This window comes from Dermacentor silvarum, chromosome 9 (assembly GCF_013339745.2).
Source record: "Dermacentor silvarum isolate Dsil-2018 chromosome 9, BIME_Dsil_1.4, whole genome shotgun sequence".
Classification (NCBI taxonomy): Eukaryota; Metazoa; Arthropoda; class Arachnida; order Ixodida; family Ixodidae; genus Dermacentor; species Dermacentor silvarum.
This window is the reverse complement of record NC_051162.1, coordinates 162252923-162271869: the sequence shown is the minus strand read 5'-3', so window position 1 is coordinate 162271869 and position 18947 is coordinate 162252923. Positions and strand designations below refer to the sequence as shown.

General features: G+C 48.1%; 1 protein-coding gene across 1 annotated transcript; it reads left to right on the top strand.

Annotated features, from left to right (window-relative positions):
- The first annotated feature begins 13355 nt into the window (after window positions 1-13355).
- On the top strand, window positions 13356-16330 carry LOC119465077 (acanthoscurrin-2-like). The gene is made up of 3 exons (XM_037725888.2): window positions 13356-13502; window positions 14935-15536; window positions 16152-16330. Exons 1-2 carry the CDS (start codon window positions 13491-13493, stop codon window positions 15493-15495), a joined length of 573 nt encoding a protein of 190 aa, XP_037581816.1. The 5' UTR covers window positions 13356-13490; the 3' UTR covers window positions 15496-15536; window positions 16152-16330.
- The last annotated feature ends 2617 nt before the right edge of the window (window positions 16331-18947 follow it).

Sequence of the window (18947 nt, the reverse complement as noted above, 5' to 3'; positions counted from 1 at the left end):
GACAAGATAAAACCTTTTTCTTCGACATCTTTTCACCCTCCTTCAGTATTGAGTGCCCATGCATACGTGTTAGTGTTATTTCTTATCTGTTATTCAACTATCGTGTTTTACAAATATGAGCCTTCCTAAAGCATTGCAAAAATAGTTTCGTGCATGTGTTCGGTGCTGTGACTGCGATAACTTCAGTTCCTGATAGGGCATTCGTTTTATCTTCATGCGTGTTATAATACGCTTCTGATGGTTGGTGTCGGACTTCCAATCAATCTGAGAGAGATGCTGATATTAATGAAAAACAGGACATGATTGCCGAGCTTCCAGCCGGGTATGCTAGTTCCAGATATTGGATTACAAATGTGATGTATACTTGGGCCAAAGCACTCAGACGAGGGCAAGTACCGAAGAACACGCGGTTGACCCAAATCTCTCGATTACCCCCCAAAGCCTCAGCTTCCTCGACGCAGCGACACACTCTTGCATCGTCTCCACCTAGGAACTGCTTAAACAAAGCAATTTTATGGCGAGTTAAGCGTATGACCTCCCCAGCATGTTGGTGTGGCCATGACGACGAGGATGTGTACTACGTACTATTCGACAGTTCCAGGCACATTGCACATTACACATCAACTTCGTTTACTTGATTCACAACAGACATTCTTACTTGCCCAAGTTTAAGGCCCATGATCACCAAAAGTACTCCATCGCAAGGCAATGAAATCACTTCAACATTCATTGAAGACGCTGGCATTTGCTACTAATACTGAGTCTACTGCACCACGTGTGCCTCATTCTTGCATCTGTGAAAAGTGCACCCCACCTATTCGCGTACTTTAATTGTTGCAGTGATAGCTCTTCGATGGATACTATTTCTCCTAGTACAGCTTCATATTCTTCTGTCTTATTTAGGTAACGCGCAATGCAAAAATGTATAGCTTCCTTTAATGCAATATTAGTAACCAAGTGAAAAGGGATAACCATCGCCAGCAAACGGCGACAACTCATCTGGCTGCTATTGCCTGAATTAAACAAACAGTACGGACACGCGTATACAAACTAATGCTCTCACAAGCTATATTTCGTCCTGTAATTTTGAAGAATACTATGCACCTCTTTCCCTAATTGTGCTCAATGCGCAGGCGGTAATTTATGATAGGCCAAGGAGGTCCCGCAGCCTCAATCTCGATCCACGGTACAAGTGCTACGCAGCTTTCAGAGACCTTCTGTGTTTAGATATCTTGGATACTGAAGCCGCCCACGGAAGGTGAAAGTCAAAAAATGTTTAAAAAAACGTTGAAGCTTGCACTCGGCCGCGCAACGCTTGAAACAGCGAAGCTGGGCGATCGACCTCATCAGCCACGTAACCTACGCCGCCCCCTTCCTCAACTGGAAGAAGACGGAGCTGAACAAAATCGACACACTAATCAGAACAGGATTGAAAAAGGTCCTAAGCCTCCCTAGAAACACTAGCACAGAACGACTCCTCCAATTGGGGCTACACAACACGGCAACAGCACTCTTTCAAGCACAGCGAAGCGCCCAAATTAGTCGGCTCTCACTCACAAAGGCGGGCATCGAGATATTACTAGAAGCAGACATAAAGCCCCTCTTCGTGCCACCAGAGAGGTCGCAACTATGCACAAATGCCAAGAGGTCAATAACCGCTGATCCAATACCAAGAAACGTACACCCGACCCACAACGAAGGGCGGAGAAAAGCGAGAGCGAAGGCAATCCTTGACAACATCAAGCGTAACGAAACGCAAGTCCTCTTCGTTGACGCGGCCAGATATTGGAATCGAGGCGCATACGCGGTCTCTGAGGTGGACGCCCATGGCTCACTCGTCAACGCAGCCACGGGGGTTACCAACTTCACTCACGAAGCAGAAGAAATGGCCATCGCGGTGGCCCTTCGAAGCTGCAAAGAAGCCTCCATCATTTACTCGGACTCAAGAACAGCCATCAGAACCTTCTCGGCGGCCCTCGTCTCTAGGAAAGCAGCTACGGTTGTCAACAAAATCTTCCAAGAACCGGGAGGAGACAATCTCACGTCCCCACACGTCACATGGTTCCCGGCCCATATGGGCAACATTTCCGGACCTTCTGACTGTAATCAGAACGAGCGGGCACACCAACTGGCGCGAGAACTCACATTCCGCGTCTGCGGTCCGCCCCCTCGATTCAACCCAGCCTGCAGGGATCTAGACAACAAAGACCCGCTCGTATCATACCACGAAATCACTTCAAATCATAGGTTAGCACGAAGAATTTTACCTCCTCCTCACCAAAACCTCAAAAAAGCACAGGCCGTCACTTACAGACAGTTGCAGACTAGGACATACATCACACCAACAACACTAAGCAGTATCAAGCCTGACCTTCCTACTGCATGCCCACACTGCGGCCACGAATACAACAACTTCTAACACATGCTCGGGCAGTGCCCTGCCAACGCGGGCACGGACTTTCCTGACCAGTCCTCCTGGGACTCAGCGCTCAGAAGTACAGGGCTCATCGCTCAGCTCAAGGCTGTCCAGAGGGCCCGGGCCGTCGCCGAAGGACTCTGTCTACCGGCCCCGTCCTGGGTGGAGCCACCGGATTGAATGGCGGGGCCTCCGGCCCCGCTTTAATTCTTTCTCCTCAGGACCTCAATAAAGTTCGTACTCACTCACTGGGCGATCGTAGCCCAGCATTTTCCGGAAGTACGCACGAACTTTTCATCTTATTACTCATGATGATGATAATTTCTTTTCACGCGTCTCGGACTTACGGCCATCACTGCGCGTTACATAGCGCAACTTGCAGCACCGACACCCCATTGCAATGTCGACAACGCGTTCCACCGAGTTGCAATGCCGACAACGCGTTCCAGCAGACCCGCTCCGTGAATGCGTCTCTCTCTTTCACTCTCATAGCGCGCAAACCCTCTTCTTCACCTCGCAGAGCACGAGCGCGCGAACGCGCCAGCTGTGGACGAAGACGACGACGCTCGAACGCAATCATATGGTTCGCCTAAATGCATGATTTGCAAGCGTGGCTGTATGGCGTAGCGGTCATGACGCTCGCCTTGGGACCGTGGGTACGCGAGTTCGAATCCCGCCTCGGCAAGAAAGTTTATTATCATATATTTCTTGATAGTTTCTTGATACGAACCACAAATTACGGCTGTCTTAAACAGTTTCGATGTTACAAATAGCTGTTTCACGAACCCATCTCAGGATGACTATTGACGTTGATGCGATTGGCATTGTAGCAGTGTGGCGACACACCGTATTGCTATCGTTGAAAACGCGTCATGCATGAGGCGTGTACTGCACGCGAGCTCCTCTCTCACGCTTTCCTCTCTGGACATGCTGTGCGAACTAATGACGCTCCCTTGAATTCTGCAGGTGGCCTGCGATATGTGTCGCGTTCTGCATCATGTGAGCGCTGAGCAACACGTCATGTATTAGGGCGTTTACATGAATCTGCGTAAGACGGGTCGAGTCCGCTTGTCAGGCTGAGCACAAGTTCATGTCAACGCTGTAGAGTCAGGATGTATGTGCCCGACGTCTCACTCGACCCAGTTCTTTCGGGCTCACATAAACGTAGCCCACGAGGCGTTTATTTCAGCACAGCTTCTCCCTCTCGTTTCCCTTTGGACAAGCTGCGCCATCTAGGAGCAGCGCCGCGAGGTCCGCGTGTAGTCTCCTCTAGTATGAGTGGGGCAACAGTACGTGTGAGCCCTGAGGATTGTTCTCTCTATGGCCGGGAGAGAGAGAGACATTCAACTTTTATTGGTGCCAGCTATCACGAGGGCGGACGCAGCCTCCCTCCGCCTAGCAGACGGCCGATATCCCCTGGGTCTCAGCGGCTGCCTCGGTAGCTGCTTTCGAGGCGCCCAGCACCGCATAATTGTTAAGGGATTATTAACAGCGAAGCTGTTTAAGCCAGCCGTAATTTGTGATTCGTATCAAGAAACTATCATCATCAGCAATGAAGAAAGACATAAAAGAAAGTAAACTTTCTTGCCGAAGGGGGATTCAAACCCGTGTACCCACGGTGCCAAGGCGAGCGTCGTAACCACTAGGCTATACAGCCACGCTTGCAGAACATGCATTTATGATGATGATGATGATGATGATGATGATGATGATGATGATGCACCTCCGTTATGGCTCGCACCCACTAAGGGGGATAGGCCAAGAATCGGGCGGCAGTGGGAATGCTAAAGAAAATTCATATTTTAAAACAAGAAAACAAGAAATGCCAAGTAACATGCATTTATGCGAACCATGTGATTGCGTTCGAGCGTCGTCGTCTTTCTTAGAGATAAAGAAAATTTCTTTCTTAGAATTTCTTAGAGATAAAGAAAATGAGAGCGAGAGAAACGCATTCACGGAGCGGGTTTGCTAGAACGCGTTGTCGGCATTGGAATGCGGTGTCGGTGTTGCAAGCTGTGCTAAGCAACACGCAGTGATGGCCGCAAGTCGAAGACGCGCGAAAACACATAATCACCATCATGAGTGATAAGATGAAAAGTACGCGCGAACTTCCGGAAAATGCTGGGCTACAATCGCCCAGCTTCGCGTTTCAAGCCTTGCGCGGTCGAGTGCAAGGCTAAGCGTTCTTTTTTTTTTTTTTTTTGCATTGAAGAGTGGCACATACCCACTAGCACAAACCTAGGGACCCAAGTTCGCGGGAAAGCGGTTAGATACAGATATAAAAAGCCGGCAAATCCCACGCCCTGTGGGAATCGATGTTATGCGAAGCTGTGTGCGGGGATCCTACTAAGTTAACACAACGACCGTGAGAGCACCAAGACATAGGCGGCTGTTTCATGACCTAGATGACACGCATGTCATGACATTAATGTCATGATTCCCCGGGAGTCCCTTTAGCTACTGCTGAGGGACCTTAAGGCGAAATTCCTAGTCATGCTCATGACTATGACTTTGACCATCAAACTTTAGCCTTTTCCTTCACTAAGTACCACATCCGAACTGATTCCATTGGTTTTCATTGTTAATCTTTTTTTCGCTGAGTCATTGTCATTTCTGCTGAGTCATGGTCATGACTATGACTTCTACCATCATCCTTTAGTGTTTCCGTCACTTAATATCCACGTCAGAACCCATTGCAGTGGTTTTTGAGTGTTAATCTTTTTTTGCTGAGTCATTGTCATTTTTGTTGAGTCATGCTCATCACTATGACTTCTACCAGCATATTTTAGTGTTTCCTTCACTTAGTACCTACGTCCGAACCCATTTCAGTGGTTTTTGAATGTTAATATTTTTCGCTGGGTTATTGTCAAGACCTACATGGCACGCGTGTCATGATATTTATGTCATGACCTATCACTTATGTTCGTCATACACTCCTGTCATACTACGCCAATTTTGGTACCTACCAAGTTAACGAAACGACCATGAGAGCACCAACACGTAGGCGGCTGTTTCATGACCTACATGACACGCATGTCATGGCATTCATGTCATGACATATCATTTATGTTCGTCATGTACTCTTGTCATAGTATGCCAATTTTGGTACATATAAAGGTAACGAAACGACCATGAGAGCACAAAGACGTAGGCGGCTAGATAGATAGATAGATAGATAGATAGATAGATAGATAGATAGATAGATAGATAGATAGATAGATAGATAGATAGATAGATAGATAGATAGATAGATAGATAGATAGATAGATAGATAGATAGATAGATACTGTCAAAGTAGCAAATGTTCGCCAAGAAATGCTTCGCATTTAAAACGCAATGTGGGTGAAGTTCCCAAGCAATGTTAATCGCATTACAATTGGCAGATCATACGCACTATGGTAGTCGGTTTAAGCGACTATTTCATTGTTGGACACATTTTCCCTGAGAAACGCCCCTCTCAACGTAGACTTGCGGCACTGTAACATTCGCTTCTCAAGCATAACCACGAAGGAATGATGACGATGGAATGACCACAACGGTATGACGATGAATGTATGACAAAAAATACGCGAGGGCGACGACGACTGCTTGACGACGACAATATGCCAACGGTGCCGTGACGACATGGAATGTCCACACTGCAATGACGACGGTATAAAAACGACGGCGGGATGACGACGGCTTGACGACCACGGTATGACCAATCATGCATGACAACTAGTATATGACTGGGAAGCAATGACTACAATGTCACGATGACATCGAAATGACGTTAACGGCATGATAGCGATCAAATGACTACGACTGCCCGGTTACGATAGCATGACGACGACAAGGCACGATGATGACAAAATGATAATGACAGCGTGACGATGACCATGTGATGACGATGAAATAACGCAGTGAAGACGATGGAACGATGACCGCGGCATGGCAACGAAGGAATGGTCACAATGAAATGAAGGCGATGAAGTCACGACGACATGACGACGGCGGTGTGTCTGTGTTAGAGCTCACGCCTGCGTTTACGTACCCAACCGACTTGGATTGCAATTATCCGGGGCCGGTTCGCACTTTGTCCGCTGCAGGCCAGGGATGCATGACAGCAGCCAGCACCCAAAATTTGGGTTGAGGGGGAGGGGGAGAGGCAACGAAAGCTTTACTTTCATTCTGTCTCGTTCAAACGTATTATAGTAGTCCCTTTTCACGGTGATCCCCTGGGCACCGCCATGTTTGATGAAGTGGTCATGCGTCCATTGCTTGCCTCAGCTGCCTCTGTTGCCTCCGTGTGCTCAATGAATGTGCATGATGCCCGGTGCGGCTCCGAAAACCTCTGTTTCCGCGGAAATTGTAGACGGTGACTGAGTGGACGACACGAAGCTTTGACCACAGCTTCAGATGACGTATAAGCGCTTTCGCAGCTCATTACGCCTTGTCCAAATGGCGCGAGCAGCGTATGCGGTGCATGTACTAGAAGTGGGGCTATATATGTATTCCAATCCAAATTTTCCGCTTGCTAATTAAATCAGGATCAATGTGTTTGCTATTCGTTCTTTTTTTGGCATTAACGTTGAAGCAGCGGCTTGTCATCTTTCTGACTCAGTAAAGTTCCTCGGTGCGGTCACTATTTCATTGTTTATTTTCTGGCTTTTCACTCGCGGTTGTTCTCAATTGCGATAGATTTGTGCTTGCTGCTGTCAAGGCTTGGAACATTATATGTTCTGTACTTTGTAATAGCGTTGAGCAAAGACGTATTATCGCTAGTCACTTGCTTACTCTTTGGACCGTCACGCAACGTTCATCTTCGAACATTCGTGTGCTGTCGGTGTAGTCGCCGTCACCCATTCTTCGGCGCATTGATTCAAGTGCGCACCCATTCACCTATTCTTGATACGTTGGCAATAAATTGGGCGTATGTTCGTATGTGTGTGTGTGTGGGGGGGGGGGGGGGGGAGTGTGTAGATAACGTGTGCTAAACTTACTACGCGCAGAAGCAGCGCTACTCCCTTTGTAGCTCTGTAACGAGCGGTAATCACTTTGCTGACCTCCGGGGTTGAGGTTCTTTGTTTTGAGGTTAGGGAAACAAGGCTAAAGGATGAGCGAATTCTTCTACCTTCGAACAAAGCCGTGCATCGCGAAAGACCAGCAATGCAGTCACTCCTTATGTAGCAGCGGTCCATGGACTTGATCATGCAGTGGGTCCGCGAGAAAAGTGGATGTTTGTGCTCTCGGGAAAAGTTTGGCGTCTGGTCTATAAAAGATGTAGTATAGGGACGGTAACAAGGTTAATTCTACTCGAAGGTTTTGTAAGCTAATGAGTCAGTCTTTGCTTTTGGACTTCCACATGGCCAAGGTCTTACATTACCTTCACCTGGGAAGAGCTCGTGAGCTTTATCGCTACCTCGAATTTCCTGATGGTCGGGTAACCATTCCACTAAGACACTGATGTTGGGCGGCTTGTACAGATATGTTTGTAGTTAGTGGAGGATGTCGTAGGGAATTACATTGGTTTGGAACGCTCTGCGTGCGTCTTGGCTGTCGGATCGAATTATAGTGTTGGGCGCTGGATGGGTAGGTAGCGTAATGAATTTTGCTCTGCTTGTTCTGCGTCTGGAACCTGGGTGAAGACCCTGAGATGATTGGTGTGTGGCGCCGTAACTGACACTGTAGGGCACTCATTGAGAACATTGGCATCCGTGTCATAAATGTTTCTATCTTTGAAAAGAGGCAAATTCTCTACGAGCACTTTCCTGTGTTCTTGGCGGGCCCGATGGAATTGTTCGGACATGTGCATTAGGGATCGGCTTGGTGTGGACCCGCCGTAAGTCATTCCAGGGTGGGGAGTGCTGGCCGGCGAGTTCGCAAGGCGGACGCACTTGGAACGAATTCTCAGGGTGACACCAGTTTCGAGATATTCATTCCCGAACTTTGCAGAGAAATGCATTGGCGTTCCAGCTACTTTTGTGCTTCAATGCATAAAAGGACGTTTTGTTAAGGAAGTAAATGGAACAATAGTGAATTTTACCTTAAGTTTGACGGCGCCTATTTCGTAAATGACGTTATCCACACAATTCATTGCAAGTGGATATGCCTAGCAGTCTCACCCGCTAGAATTTGTAATTGCAATATGGGCTATTAGGTAATTAGTTAACGCCTAATTAGTGATGTTTTGTTGATTATTTATTTACAGATTTAATTTTTAGTGCAAGTAATGTCCGCCTCTTCGAGTAGACCAGCTCATGGACTAGAATTCTTCTATCTGCCACGGGCAATTTTTACAAATTTTTTAAAGTGGTCGCTGAAATACCCTGTATACTGCAACAAACTGAACGTGCGACAACGCTGGTGATTATTTACAATGCCAAGAAATTATATTCAGCAGATTATAGTGGCCATGTGTTAGGGAAGGCAGCTACAGTCAGTAGCTGCTCTGTAAAAAGAGAATGTTGCCGACAATATCATACGGACACGTGGGCTATATCATACGGAACGAGGTCGCTAGTTCCACATTTCATCAGCGAATAAAAAACGCAACGCGCAAATTGTCGTTTACGTCAAAAAAAAGAAACCAAAGGCACATTTCTAGAGCTGCAACTTTTCGTCACTTCCGTCTCCTTTTAATGGAGGCAACAAGTCGTATATAATGTGATCAAAGAAACTACCCCATCATGAAACTTGCCAAATCTAACATTTTCATTGTACGCCCTGACTAGCTTGCTTCATAACGCCCTCTGCCTTCGAAGGTGCCTGAAAACAAACCAATGCAACGCCTATTCAATCAGTGTACCAAAAAAACTCTCAGAACAGATGTTCGATACGTTCTCAATCCATCAATCTGTAAATTGTGTAGTGCGCTGCCCGTTCGAAGACGTACGTCATCGGGCACAAAAGAGTGCCCACATTCCGAACGTCGTGTGTGACACGACTACTTACAAACCACAAACTTAGTTCGCATAGCTAAATGATCAGAAGAAAAAAAGATGTGATGTCCCATCCTGAATTCAAAACATGGTCGGCGTGAGATACAAACCTGTCGGTGTGCCGTCCTTGCCGGTTCTGGTGGCGTTACACAGAAAAAAAAAAACTCCTGCTCGCAATTTGCGATTCAGATGCCGCGCTGCATAATTACGAGCCGCGTGCGGCCAAGCGGAAGATGATTCAGCTCGTGTAGCTGTCAACCTCTTCTGTCCATCCTCAGCGGCGCCGTAACACCTGTTCTACACCGGCCGCGCACACGCACGTCTCAACGGATTTCACCGCTGGCGCGAAACTCAACTTCCGGGATTAAGTCCCCGCGACGGACGAGTACAAGTCTTCTTGACGAAGCGTGCCCGCTTTGTACCAGTATAAGGTCCAGTAAGGTCGCTTTGTGGCAATACGTATGCGCTGTTTTGATAGGGCTGCCTGATTTCCGTGTGTTATGGATCACCTTTCGTTTGTTTCCGGCATTTTAAATGGCACTCGCGCAGTTGTGTTTCATCGTGTAATTTCACAGCGGACGGGCATCAATAACGAAACTTATTATGTGTGCTACAAGGCTGCTGACACGACAGAAATCAATCACAGTTATCGCCAGCCAATTCAAAGATCTTTGGTGTGATGCTTGGTGTTCCGATATTTCTTAATCTCAAAATAATTTTAACAGCTACGTTTTGTTTTAAAACAGTAAATGGAAAAACTGCGCATCCTACGGCAAGATTACCGACGTTTTTCTCAAAACTGCTGCTAGTTTCCGTGTTCGTTGAGTTTCGGCCTGCCTTGAGAACTGGTCGATTTCAATTCATGAAATTACAATATCTACACTAAATTCATTAGTTAAAAACTTCATTGAAGAAACTTCCTATTAAGATAAGGTTTCTACGATTTCTCATGGAATCAATGTCTCCCTCTCGTGTATGACCTACGTCAGGCTGCAGAAATGAGCTGTCTGCAATCGGTGATATTTTTGTATTCAATTATAATTTGTGACAAATAGTCCTTGTAGTAATTCTTCTGCACCATCCAATCCAAACTGTGCAATATGTTTAAGGGAAGCAGCTTATAGCCCTTTATTTTGTGCCATCATAGTGATCAGCAGTTAACATTAACACCCTTTTAGATTAGCCAGTTAAAGCTTCTCCTCAATTACAATTCTCCTCAGCATACGCAACATGGCGTACACGCGGGCGTAATGACAACAGGGCTGCAGTGTGCCTACTATGTAACAAACACACCTGAAAACCTGATCATTATCTTTGTGATGACATTTCCGTTTGCCACTTGTGCACTAATGCAATGCCAGATGATATACTATAATTTATCTTTATCTAATGAAGCATTGCTGTCTTTGTGTTGTTTTCGTGTACACATTGTTGTCTGTATACAATGTGAAAACTAACTAAGAATTTAGATCCCTGAACATGACGACGTTCAATCTTTACTGGCCAGTGCAGCTGTAGCCTTTATCTCAAGCTGGTTGCTTCTACCACGGGACTCCTTGTACCTTCAACTGAATGAACATAAATCCAATGCGAATTTCAAACAACCTGCTTCAGTTTTTTTGGAAAGAAAAGAATCGCGTTATGTACAGGATCAAAACAAAGAATCACTTATTTGGGTTGTCGCAATTAAAGCCCACTAGTTTTCTCGGGCATCATACTGCTCTTAGTGCACGAAGCAACCACGCAATAGCACCCAAGGCGTATTCAAAACAGTATACGTAGACGTCTTGCGTACGACGCTAAGCAGCATCCATTCATTGATTTGCAAACGACATGCCACTTCTCTGTATCGAATAGAAAGTCTCGCTTGCTTGATAGGCAGCACCTAGAAGCAGCAAGAAATTTATATGCTGGAAAGTGCAGCTGAATGAATAAAATAAAAAGCTATGTATTTATTGAGTCACCCATTCACTGGTCTTGACTTGGGCGTTTGACCGAGAAGGCCTCACTTATCTCTTGACCTCCTTTTCTGTCCCATTATTGTGTCGTCAGACAATAGCCGCGCAACAACAAACGTTCCCCACGAGACCTCTCGAACTTCACCTATAGGCAAGCGTCATTCTTCACATTTCAGCCTTGCAGCCTATATTGGCGAACAGCGAGCGTATTACGCACCGAGTGTGCATGCGATACATAAACTATTCTCATTCCTAAATTATCAATGTCAACGTCCAAAACCTGCGAAAGTGCAAGAAGGTTATCGTACAAATTCTCAGTATAAATTTCTCAGCAGTTGTGAGACGTTACAACACCACACACACAACTGTCAAACGACAGCGTTCTTTGAGCGGTGCCGCTGCCCCATATGCGCTGCCTTTTATCATTATTTCTCGTGTTACCACGAGTAATCAAGCCACAACGGCGGTTAATGCGTAGCTCATTTATCTCTGTGGCATGGTACACGCACCACAGCGAACGTTCAATATTCATCATAAACGTTACGGTGAGCATGATGCTTACGCTGGAGCAGTTAGTTTTCTCGGTTTCACAGTGCGCCAACGACCACATCGTTATCCGAGGATATGCGGCCATATGTATCATACACGAGGTTAGATTTTTCAAGTGGCCTAAGCCACTTGAAAATAACATTTGTAACTTTCAAAATAAATGTAGTTCGATCACTTTTCACGAGGAGAACAAGGAATGCGTTAGTTCTACATACAGCTAAACGAGCGCAATGCTATTAAGGTCACAAAAACAAGAAAACAGCGACGCGTTCGAGATGATAAGGTGACACGAACGCTCACCGTGCCGTGCATTCGCATCTCGCCTGTTAGCTGCACATTAACATCTCGGTGTGGTGTCCCACGCCTATCTTTCTTTCTCGTTTCTCTCAGTTATCAGAACTCTTGTATCACAACCTCGCCACGCACTTACGTACGCAGAGTCGGCTCGCGCCGCTCCGTGCGTTAATGATAGCCGGCTTCCTTCGAATAATGAACCCCGTCGAGCCCAACACTGTCCCCACATCGCTTCCTAGACAAACGCTCGGCTCAACTATCCAGAAGCCGGCTTCCAGCCCGTGCATCATATACAGCACGAAACACGCGACAGCCAGGGTGAGGAAGAAGCCAGCAGCATCGCCGCCCGGCCCAGCCTCACCGCCGGTTTCATCCGTAGCACACAGAGCGAGCGCGCGAAAGGGTTGGTCTGGCTCGCGGCGGAGACGGTGGTCAATTGCTTATGCCGCGGACGCGCTTCGCGCTGCAGATGCACGTACGCGATAGAACGGGCTCGTACGGACTGGACCGAGCCGGCGACGCATGCTTACGTACACGGTCGAGCGAGTGCGAAGCACGCGATCTGTCGAAACAAATACAAGAACCACGTGGGGGAGGGGGTGGTTGCAATGCCTGGTATGAAGAGGGGTTGGGGGTGGTTCCGCTCGAAAGGAATTATGAGCGCGGCGGAAGTGAGAAGGAGAAAGTGACCGCGCGCCGCCGCTTGCTCGCTTCCGATCCAGGACAGAGAGTGAAGCCACTGGGCGGGAAGCAGCGGGACCTCGTCGAAAACACTGTGTGTGTGTACTACGCGGCGCGGCGGGTCTTCGGAAGGCCCCGGCTCTCCGCCGTTACACTTTCTCGATCGTCTGACTAGAATTTTAGATCTAGATAAGCGCGGATTGTGTGTGAGCGCGCGCGCGGGGGCCCTCGTCGCGTTTTCATTTTTATTCCTCGTCTTTGTGTTTTCTTTCTTTTTCTTCCGTTTTCTTCACGCGCTGCCGCACCACTGGGTGCCACTCATGAGGAAGGCCCGCTCGCTCACACCGGGATGGTCTCTGCAGGTGCTCTCCCTCGTCCAGGAAGGAAAGAGGGTCCAGTCGTCGGAAGCGCTGAGATGTCGGCAAGGCTGGTCCACCACCGGATCCCACGCACTGTGGCGGCGCACCCCGGCTCTCTCGAACGCACCAGCCAACCCCCCTTCCCCTCTAACCTCCCCCTCCCCTCCTTCCTCCAGTGACGTAGACTGAAGGCAACCGAAGGGGCGTGTGCAGGTCGAGTATATAAGACAGTCCGCGGCCGCAGTGAAGTCGCAGTCCTCTTCCAAAGCCCTCTTGGTAGCTTGTGCTCGAGAGCAACCGACCAGCCGTCGACATGAACGCATTGGTAAGGACACGCTCGAGGATGCCAGTGCGACATTGAGGTTCCTTTGGTTCGGTGTCGGGACTTGTGCGGTCCCACTTCTCGCTTTGTGGTTCACCCAACCACTCGTGCGTCAGCCATGGAAACGATATCAAATACCACATTAGGCCCGAGATTTCTCTGCACGGCTTGCTTCATAGCCAGCTCACAATCAAGGCAATTCATATTTTAGGGCGCTACTGGCCTGCGCATCGGCTTCACTGCTTGTTAATATTATTTCAGGAAGCTGGCAGTGGTTTTAGCAGACATTCTAACAGGGTCCCCTAAATTTCTCGCCTTCTAGCATAATCATTTCATATGTCGTTAATGCTGATGAATTTCGTGTCTTTTTAGACTTCTTATCACGACGATATGACTCTAATGTTCGATAGCAGTCGTAATGCACAGCATGGCGTAGCTCTGTCATTCGTGTTAATACCACGGGGAACTGTTCACTGTAAGAGCTATATAACCCAGAAGCCATGAACACCTTGCAAGTATAAGTGCACCCGCTAATCACTAGCTTTACACCTTTACCTAAGTTACAATTTTACGCGTACTGTGCGCCAGTGGTTCATTTAATGCTTCGTACCATCCCCGAAGCGCTTAAAGAAGAAATCAAACCGTGGCACACCCCTCCCCGGCCATCGTTCAGCTTAGGCAGAACGTAATTTTCAGTCCATATTATTGCACGACTGGGATTAGTCGACAGCAGAACATGTCGCCCAACCAGCTCATTAACGCACAATACACAACTCCGCTTGAAGTCATCGCGGAAATTCGATTGGCCTGGCTTGAGGATTCCGCGAGTAATCGTAGTAATATCTCGAGAGTACGGCACCAGACTTCGTCGACACACGAGATATGCAGTGATGCCTAAGCCGCATTGGTCTTTACCATGGTCATATATCAATGTATAAATCCTGTCGACACTACGTAACGTTATTTTCTTTTAATTTACTTTGTCAAAAGATCCACGTAGCAGTGGACCAGCCGTTCGATTTGTTCGTCGCTCCTAGTAAGGGACGAGGAGTGAAACCGCGCTCACGAAACTGACTTAGGTGAGGTCTCGAACAAGCACTCTGATTCCCACACGACCTTGAAACCCGTTGTGCGCACCTTGTGGGGCCTTCTAGGCGCATGACCTCCTCCGCTATAACAAGTTCCTCAAGCCTTTGTCAACACTTTCTGCAAACCCGCAAATCCCGAAGAAGTCACATTGCTGGGTCCCGTGTGCTGTGCATCTGGCACAACAGCCAATTTGCCGTTTCAGACTCCAGAACACTAGTGCGGTATTTTTTACTACGGTGCTTACACACCGCCTTCATGGCAGAGAGTGACCAGAATCGTCATCACACAGTGGCCCCTCCTTCGCTTTCAGCTAACACAAAACCCTGCGCTTTTGGTGCTCCCGCAGGTTTGCACCGTCTTCCTCAGCGCCCTGGTGGGCAGCGCTCTCAGCGGATTCGTCAGCGGCGGCGGTGGCGCTGGAGGTCTTGGAGGTGGCTACGGTGGCGGTGGCTACGGAGGCTACGGCGGAGGCCTGGGCGCCGGCGGCCTCGGAGGCTACGGTGGAGGCTTCGGCGCCGGTGGCCTCGGAGGAGGTGCCGGAGGTGTGGGTGTCGGCAGCAGCGTTGTCCTTCTGAGTGGTGGTGCTGCGGGTGCCAGCAAAGCCGTGGCCGGACCGGCGTTCTTGGTGCGCACGGTGCATCACGTCTCCCAGGTTCACGGCGGCGGTGCCATTGTGGCTCACTCGGGTCTCGGAGGCGTCGGAGGAGGAGGCGCCGGCGTTGGAGGATTCGGAGCCGGTGGTCTCGGAGGAGGCGTTGGCCTCGGAGGCGGTTACGGAGGAGCCGGAGGCCTCGGCGGAGGATACGGAGGAGCCGGAGGCCTCGGCGGAGGATACGGTGGAGGCTACGGAGGCGGAGCCGGTGGCGGAGTCGTCGGCAAGCTGCTGCTCGTCAAGCACCACAAATAAGCGCCCCCATGCCCACCTTCATTTTCTTTTCTCTCAAGCAGGTAAGACGGGGCTGCAGGAAACGCCCTTTTGCCTTTTGTTAAAACTACTGACTTAGCGGCGAGGCATAACGCTATGACGCTGCATTTGGAGCATCATACTGCCGAAGTACGGAGTTACTTCGCGTGTGTTGGGACGGTGGCTTTCTTTGGAACGCCGCTAATATCGAAGCTTACCTTTTCACGACAGCTGATAACCTGAACACGAGGTATCCGCAGATACTCCAATATCACGTATCAGCAATTGTTTAACGGTGTGTTATACGAGAGGCCCGTCGTGAAAGTGGCTTTGTGAGAGTGCTTTTTATATAAAATTATATATCGGCGGCTATATATTTGAGTCTCATGGTTAAACACGTGTCCGTGAACGGGTTCTGGCAGAAAAAAAAAATTAGACATTGCAGCTACTTCGACATGATCCCGATAACATTCCTCTGTTTTTGCACCGGCAATTGAGGATATCGAGAGTTAAATTATCTTGCCTCGAGCCTTCCGCAAGCGGATGCCAACAAGCATTGGTTTCTCTTTCTTGAATATCGATCGTGCATGAAAACAGATAGAGAACCTGTGCTGCAAAATGCTTAAAACATTATTTGCAATGCATTTTATCCACGACAGAGTGAAGAGGCGTCCAGTCCAAGCTGTGCAACACCGACCTTCATGGCCCAGCTTCAGCGACTCGCGCCTGTGATCTAAGTCGAAGAAACCATACTATGTATTCCTGATGGATGTAAATACACATCAGCTCGGATGTTGCTTCCCGTTACAAAACACTGTTGCATTGTCTCATTCAAACCGCGCCATGCGTGCGTTACCTCAGCCCGCCGCTTTTTAACAGCGGAGCTGTTTAAGCTGACCGTCTCTCCGTAATGCGTTAACAAAAGAGATTGGCCGCATATCTGCTTGGACGTCAAAAGACGATAGTCTTCTGCCGCCCCTGATACGCAACACCCTCTCTCCTCCACCCTCCCGCCACTCACGCTCTTCCCCTCCCCTCTCACTCCTTCCATGATGGATGCAATGAACATTTTGCTGAATTCAATTCAAATTTCCCGCGTTCGCATTTTCTAACGCGCGCTACACATGCAATGCTGCCCGGATAGGCAGTGCAGTGCTACAGGTGTGTCCCTTCGCACGCGCTGCCCACGGGAAGCGCTTCTCATAACACCACCGTTTCACACGCGCCTTCTCGTGGTCATCGAGTCTATCTTCATGTCGGTCTACTTACGCCGCAGCACACCTGCTTACTTAATCAGCTCATTATTACTACAATTCATATTGCTACCAAAGCCGCTCACCTTACTTCGTATGACATTGCTGTGTTGCTATCGCATTCATTGCTTCACCCTTAGGGCGAAACTGTGACATTTTTTTATTACTGTTGGCTTAAAGCCGCATATACAGAGCCGCGGCTTCAGTCGGCTTGTCTTTAACGCGTAGCATCTCTTAGACACCATTCGTAACGCAGTGATTTTTCATTTACTAACGTAAAAACCAGTCCTATGTGTATTCTTAATGAAACGAACGCTGAGGATCATGGTTATGTACATATATTTTGCATCGAATAGACCAGAGGTTTGCTTTGCGCTGTATAATGTTGACGTGTATTACCCCGTGCCACCATGCTTATAGCTTGGTTGGTTTTGGCCAAGCGGTTGAACCGAGTGACAGACAGACAGACAGACAAAGTTTTTCCCGTTTAGGTAGCTCAAGAAAGACTATCGTCTTTCAAAACCTCGCTGATCGATGACCTCACCTGCGTTGCCTAGCACCCACCCGCCACAGCTGCGCCTCGCTTCTCCTAGCTCCATAGCGCAGCATGCAATACCGACACCACGTTCCAATGTCGACACCGCGTTCCAGCAGACCCGCTCCGCCAATGCGGTCGCCTAGCAATCACTTACCCAGCTTCGCCCAGCCATGTCATTGCTTCGCGCCGCAATTCTTGCTTTGCTGAGTCATGACAACACTTTGTAAAGCTTCGCCGTGACGTCGCAATGATTTTAAAGATCATCTCGCCGTGATGGCGACATACACAACTCTCGTAGACTTACTGAGTAAATGTGACATGGGACGGCCGAAGAAGTACAAGACTCCCGAAGAAGAAGCCGCTCACCTGGAAGCTCGCCGTGCCGCTAGCCGAGAGCGAATGCGGTGATTGCGTGCTAATCCGGAGTATCGCGACGAACCCGCTGCTGATAAACAGCGACGAAGGGCTCAGGATCCTGAGTTCCGAGCCCGGGAAAGCGAGCGTAGGCGACTGAACGACCACCGAAACTTAGCCTAGCAAAACTTTGCCGAACCTAGCAAAACTTTGCCGAGGCTAGCGAAAATGGAAGACGCTAGGTGATCACCAGCTCCGCTGTTTCTCCAGCCTTGCACAACTTAGTGCAAGCTGCGCTAATTTATTTAGCTCCGTGGAGCGCTATCGACTCTCACGGTGTGCAAAGCGCTAGCCCCCAAGCGGATAGCAAACCAGCTTCGCAATACCGTTGTATTTCATTCTGTCGTTTTTAACAAAGCTAGTTTCTTTTTCGATTGCTTGGAACATGTACCACCATAGGGCTTGTTCAAGGCTAACTACCTAAATAGGCATTCACTTGTGCAATAAATCACAATGTCTAGATGGATAATCAAACAGATTCACTAATTACCGTTTCATTTATTCAGTTTGGGTGACATATTCTAATGCTAAAACTGAAATCAAGCAGTTGCGAATGTCTGCTTAACAGAAATCACAACCATGCCCCGTTTTCGAAAGGTCCGCCTCGAAATTCTGCTGAAGATCGCATTGGCATCCTATTTACTTGATGATCATCCCGATTTACTTAACACACGCTTATTAGGAAACTTAGCTGAGATGCCCATATGATGAGGAAACTTAGCTGAGATGCCCATGCCTTCCGGCTCGATTTCCCAAAAGAGGCGATAGCTTTAGTGAACCTTAAAGAAACATAACATCACTACTTCTCGCCCTCAATTTCGCATTTCACACATGCACCCTGAAGTGAATCATTAAAAAAGATAATTAGGTAAAAGCTCCCTAGATATTGAGGTTGGTCGCGCAAGTAATCTTCTCCTCCATAAACACATGAAAGGCGGTATAAAGCTGTCTGTAACAGTCAAGCCTTGATAAACCTGTTCGAAATAATAATTAAAAAAGAGAACATGGTATAATTTCGACACAAAATTTAAAGTAGTTGATGAAGTTCCTTTAGTAAATAGTCAAGAACATGATTCGTAAATTTGGAGAGTACATGGTTCGACCTCCGGAGATTATTGGCCCAATACACCACATTTACACTCCCCTTGCCGCCGAATTACTCAAAAGAGATGCACTGCTTGTTGGAGACGTGTCCTAAGTACTCGTTGCGATTTGCAGCTAAATGTTGAGTCTTGCGAAACAAACTAAAT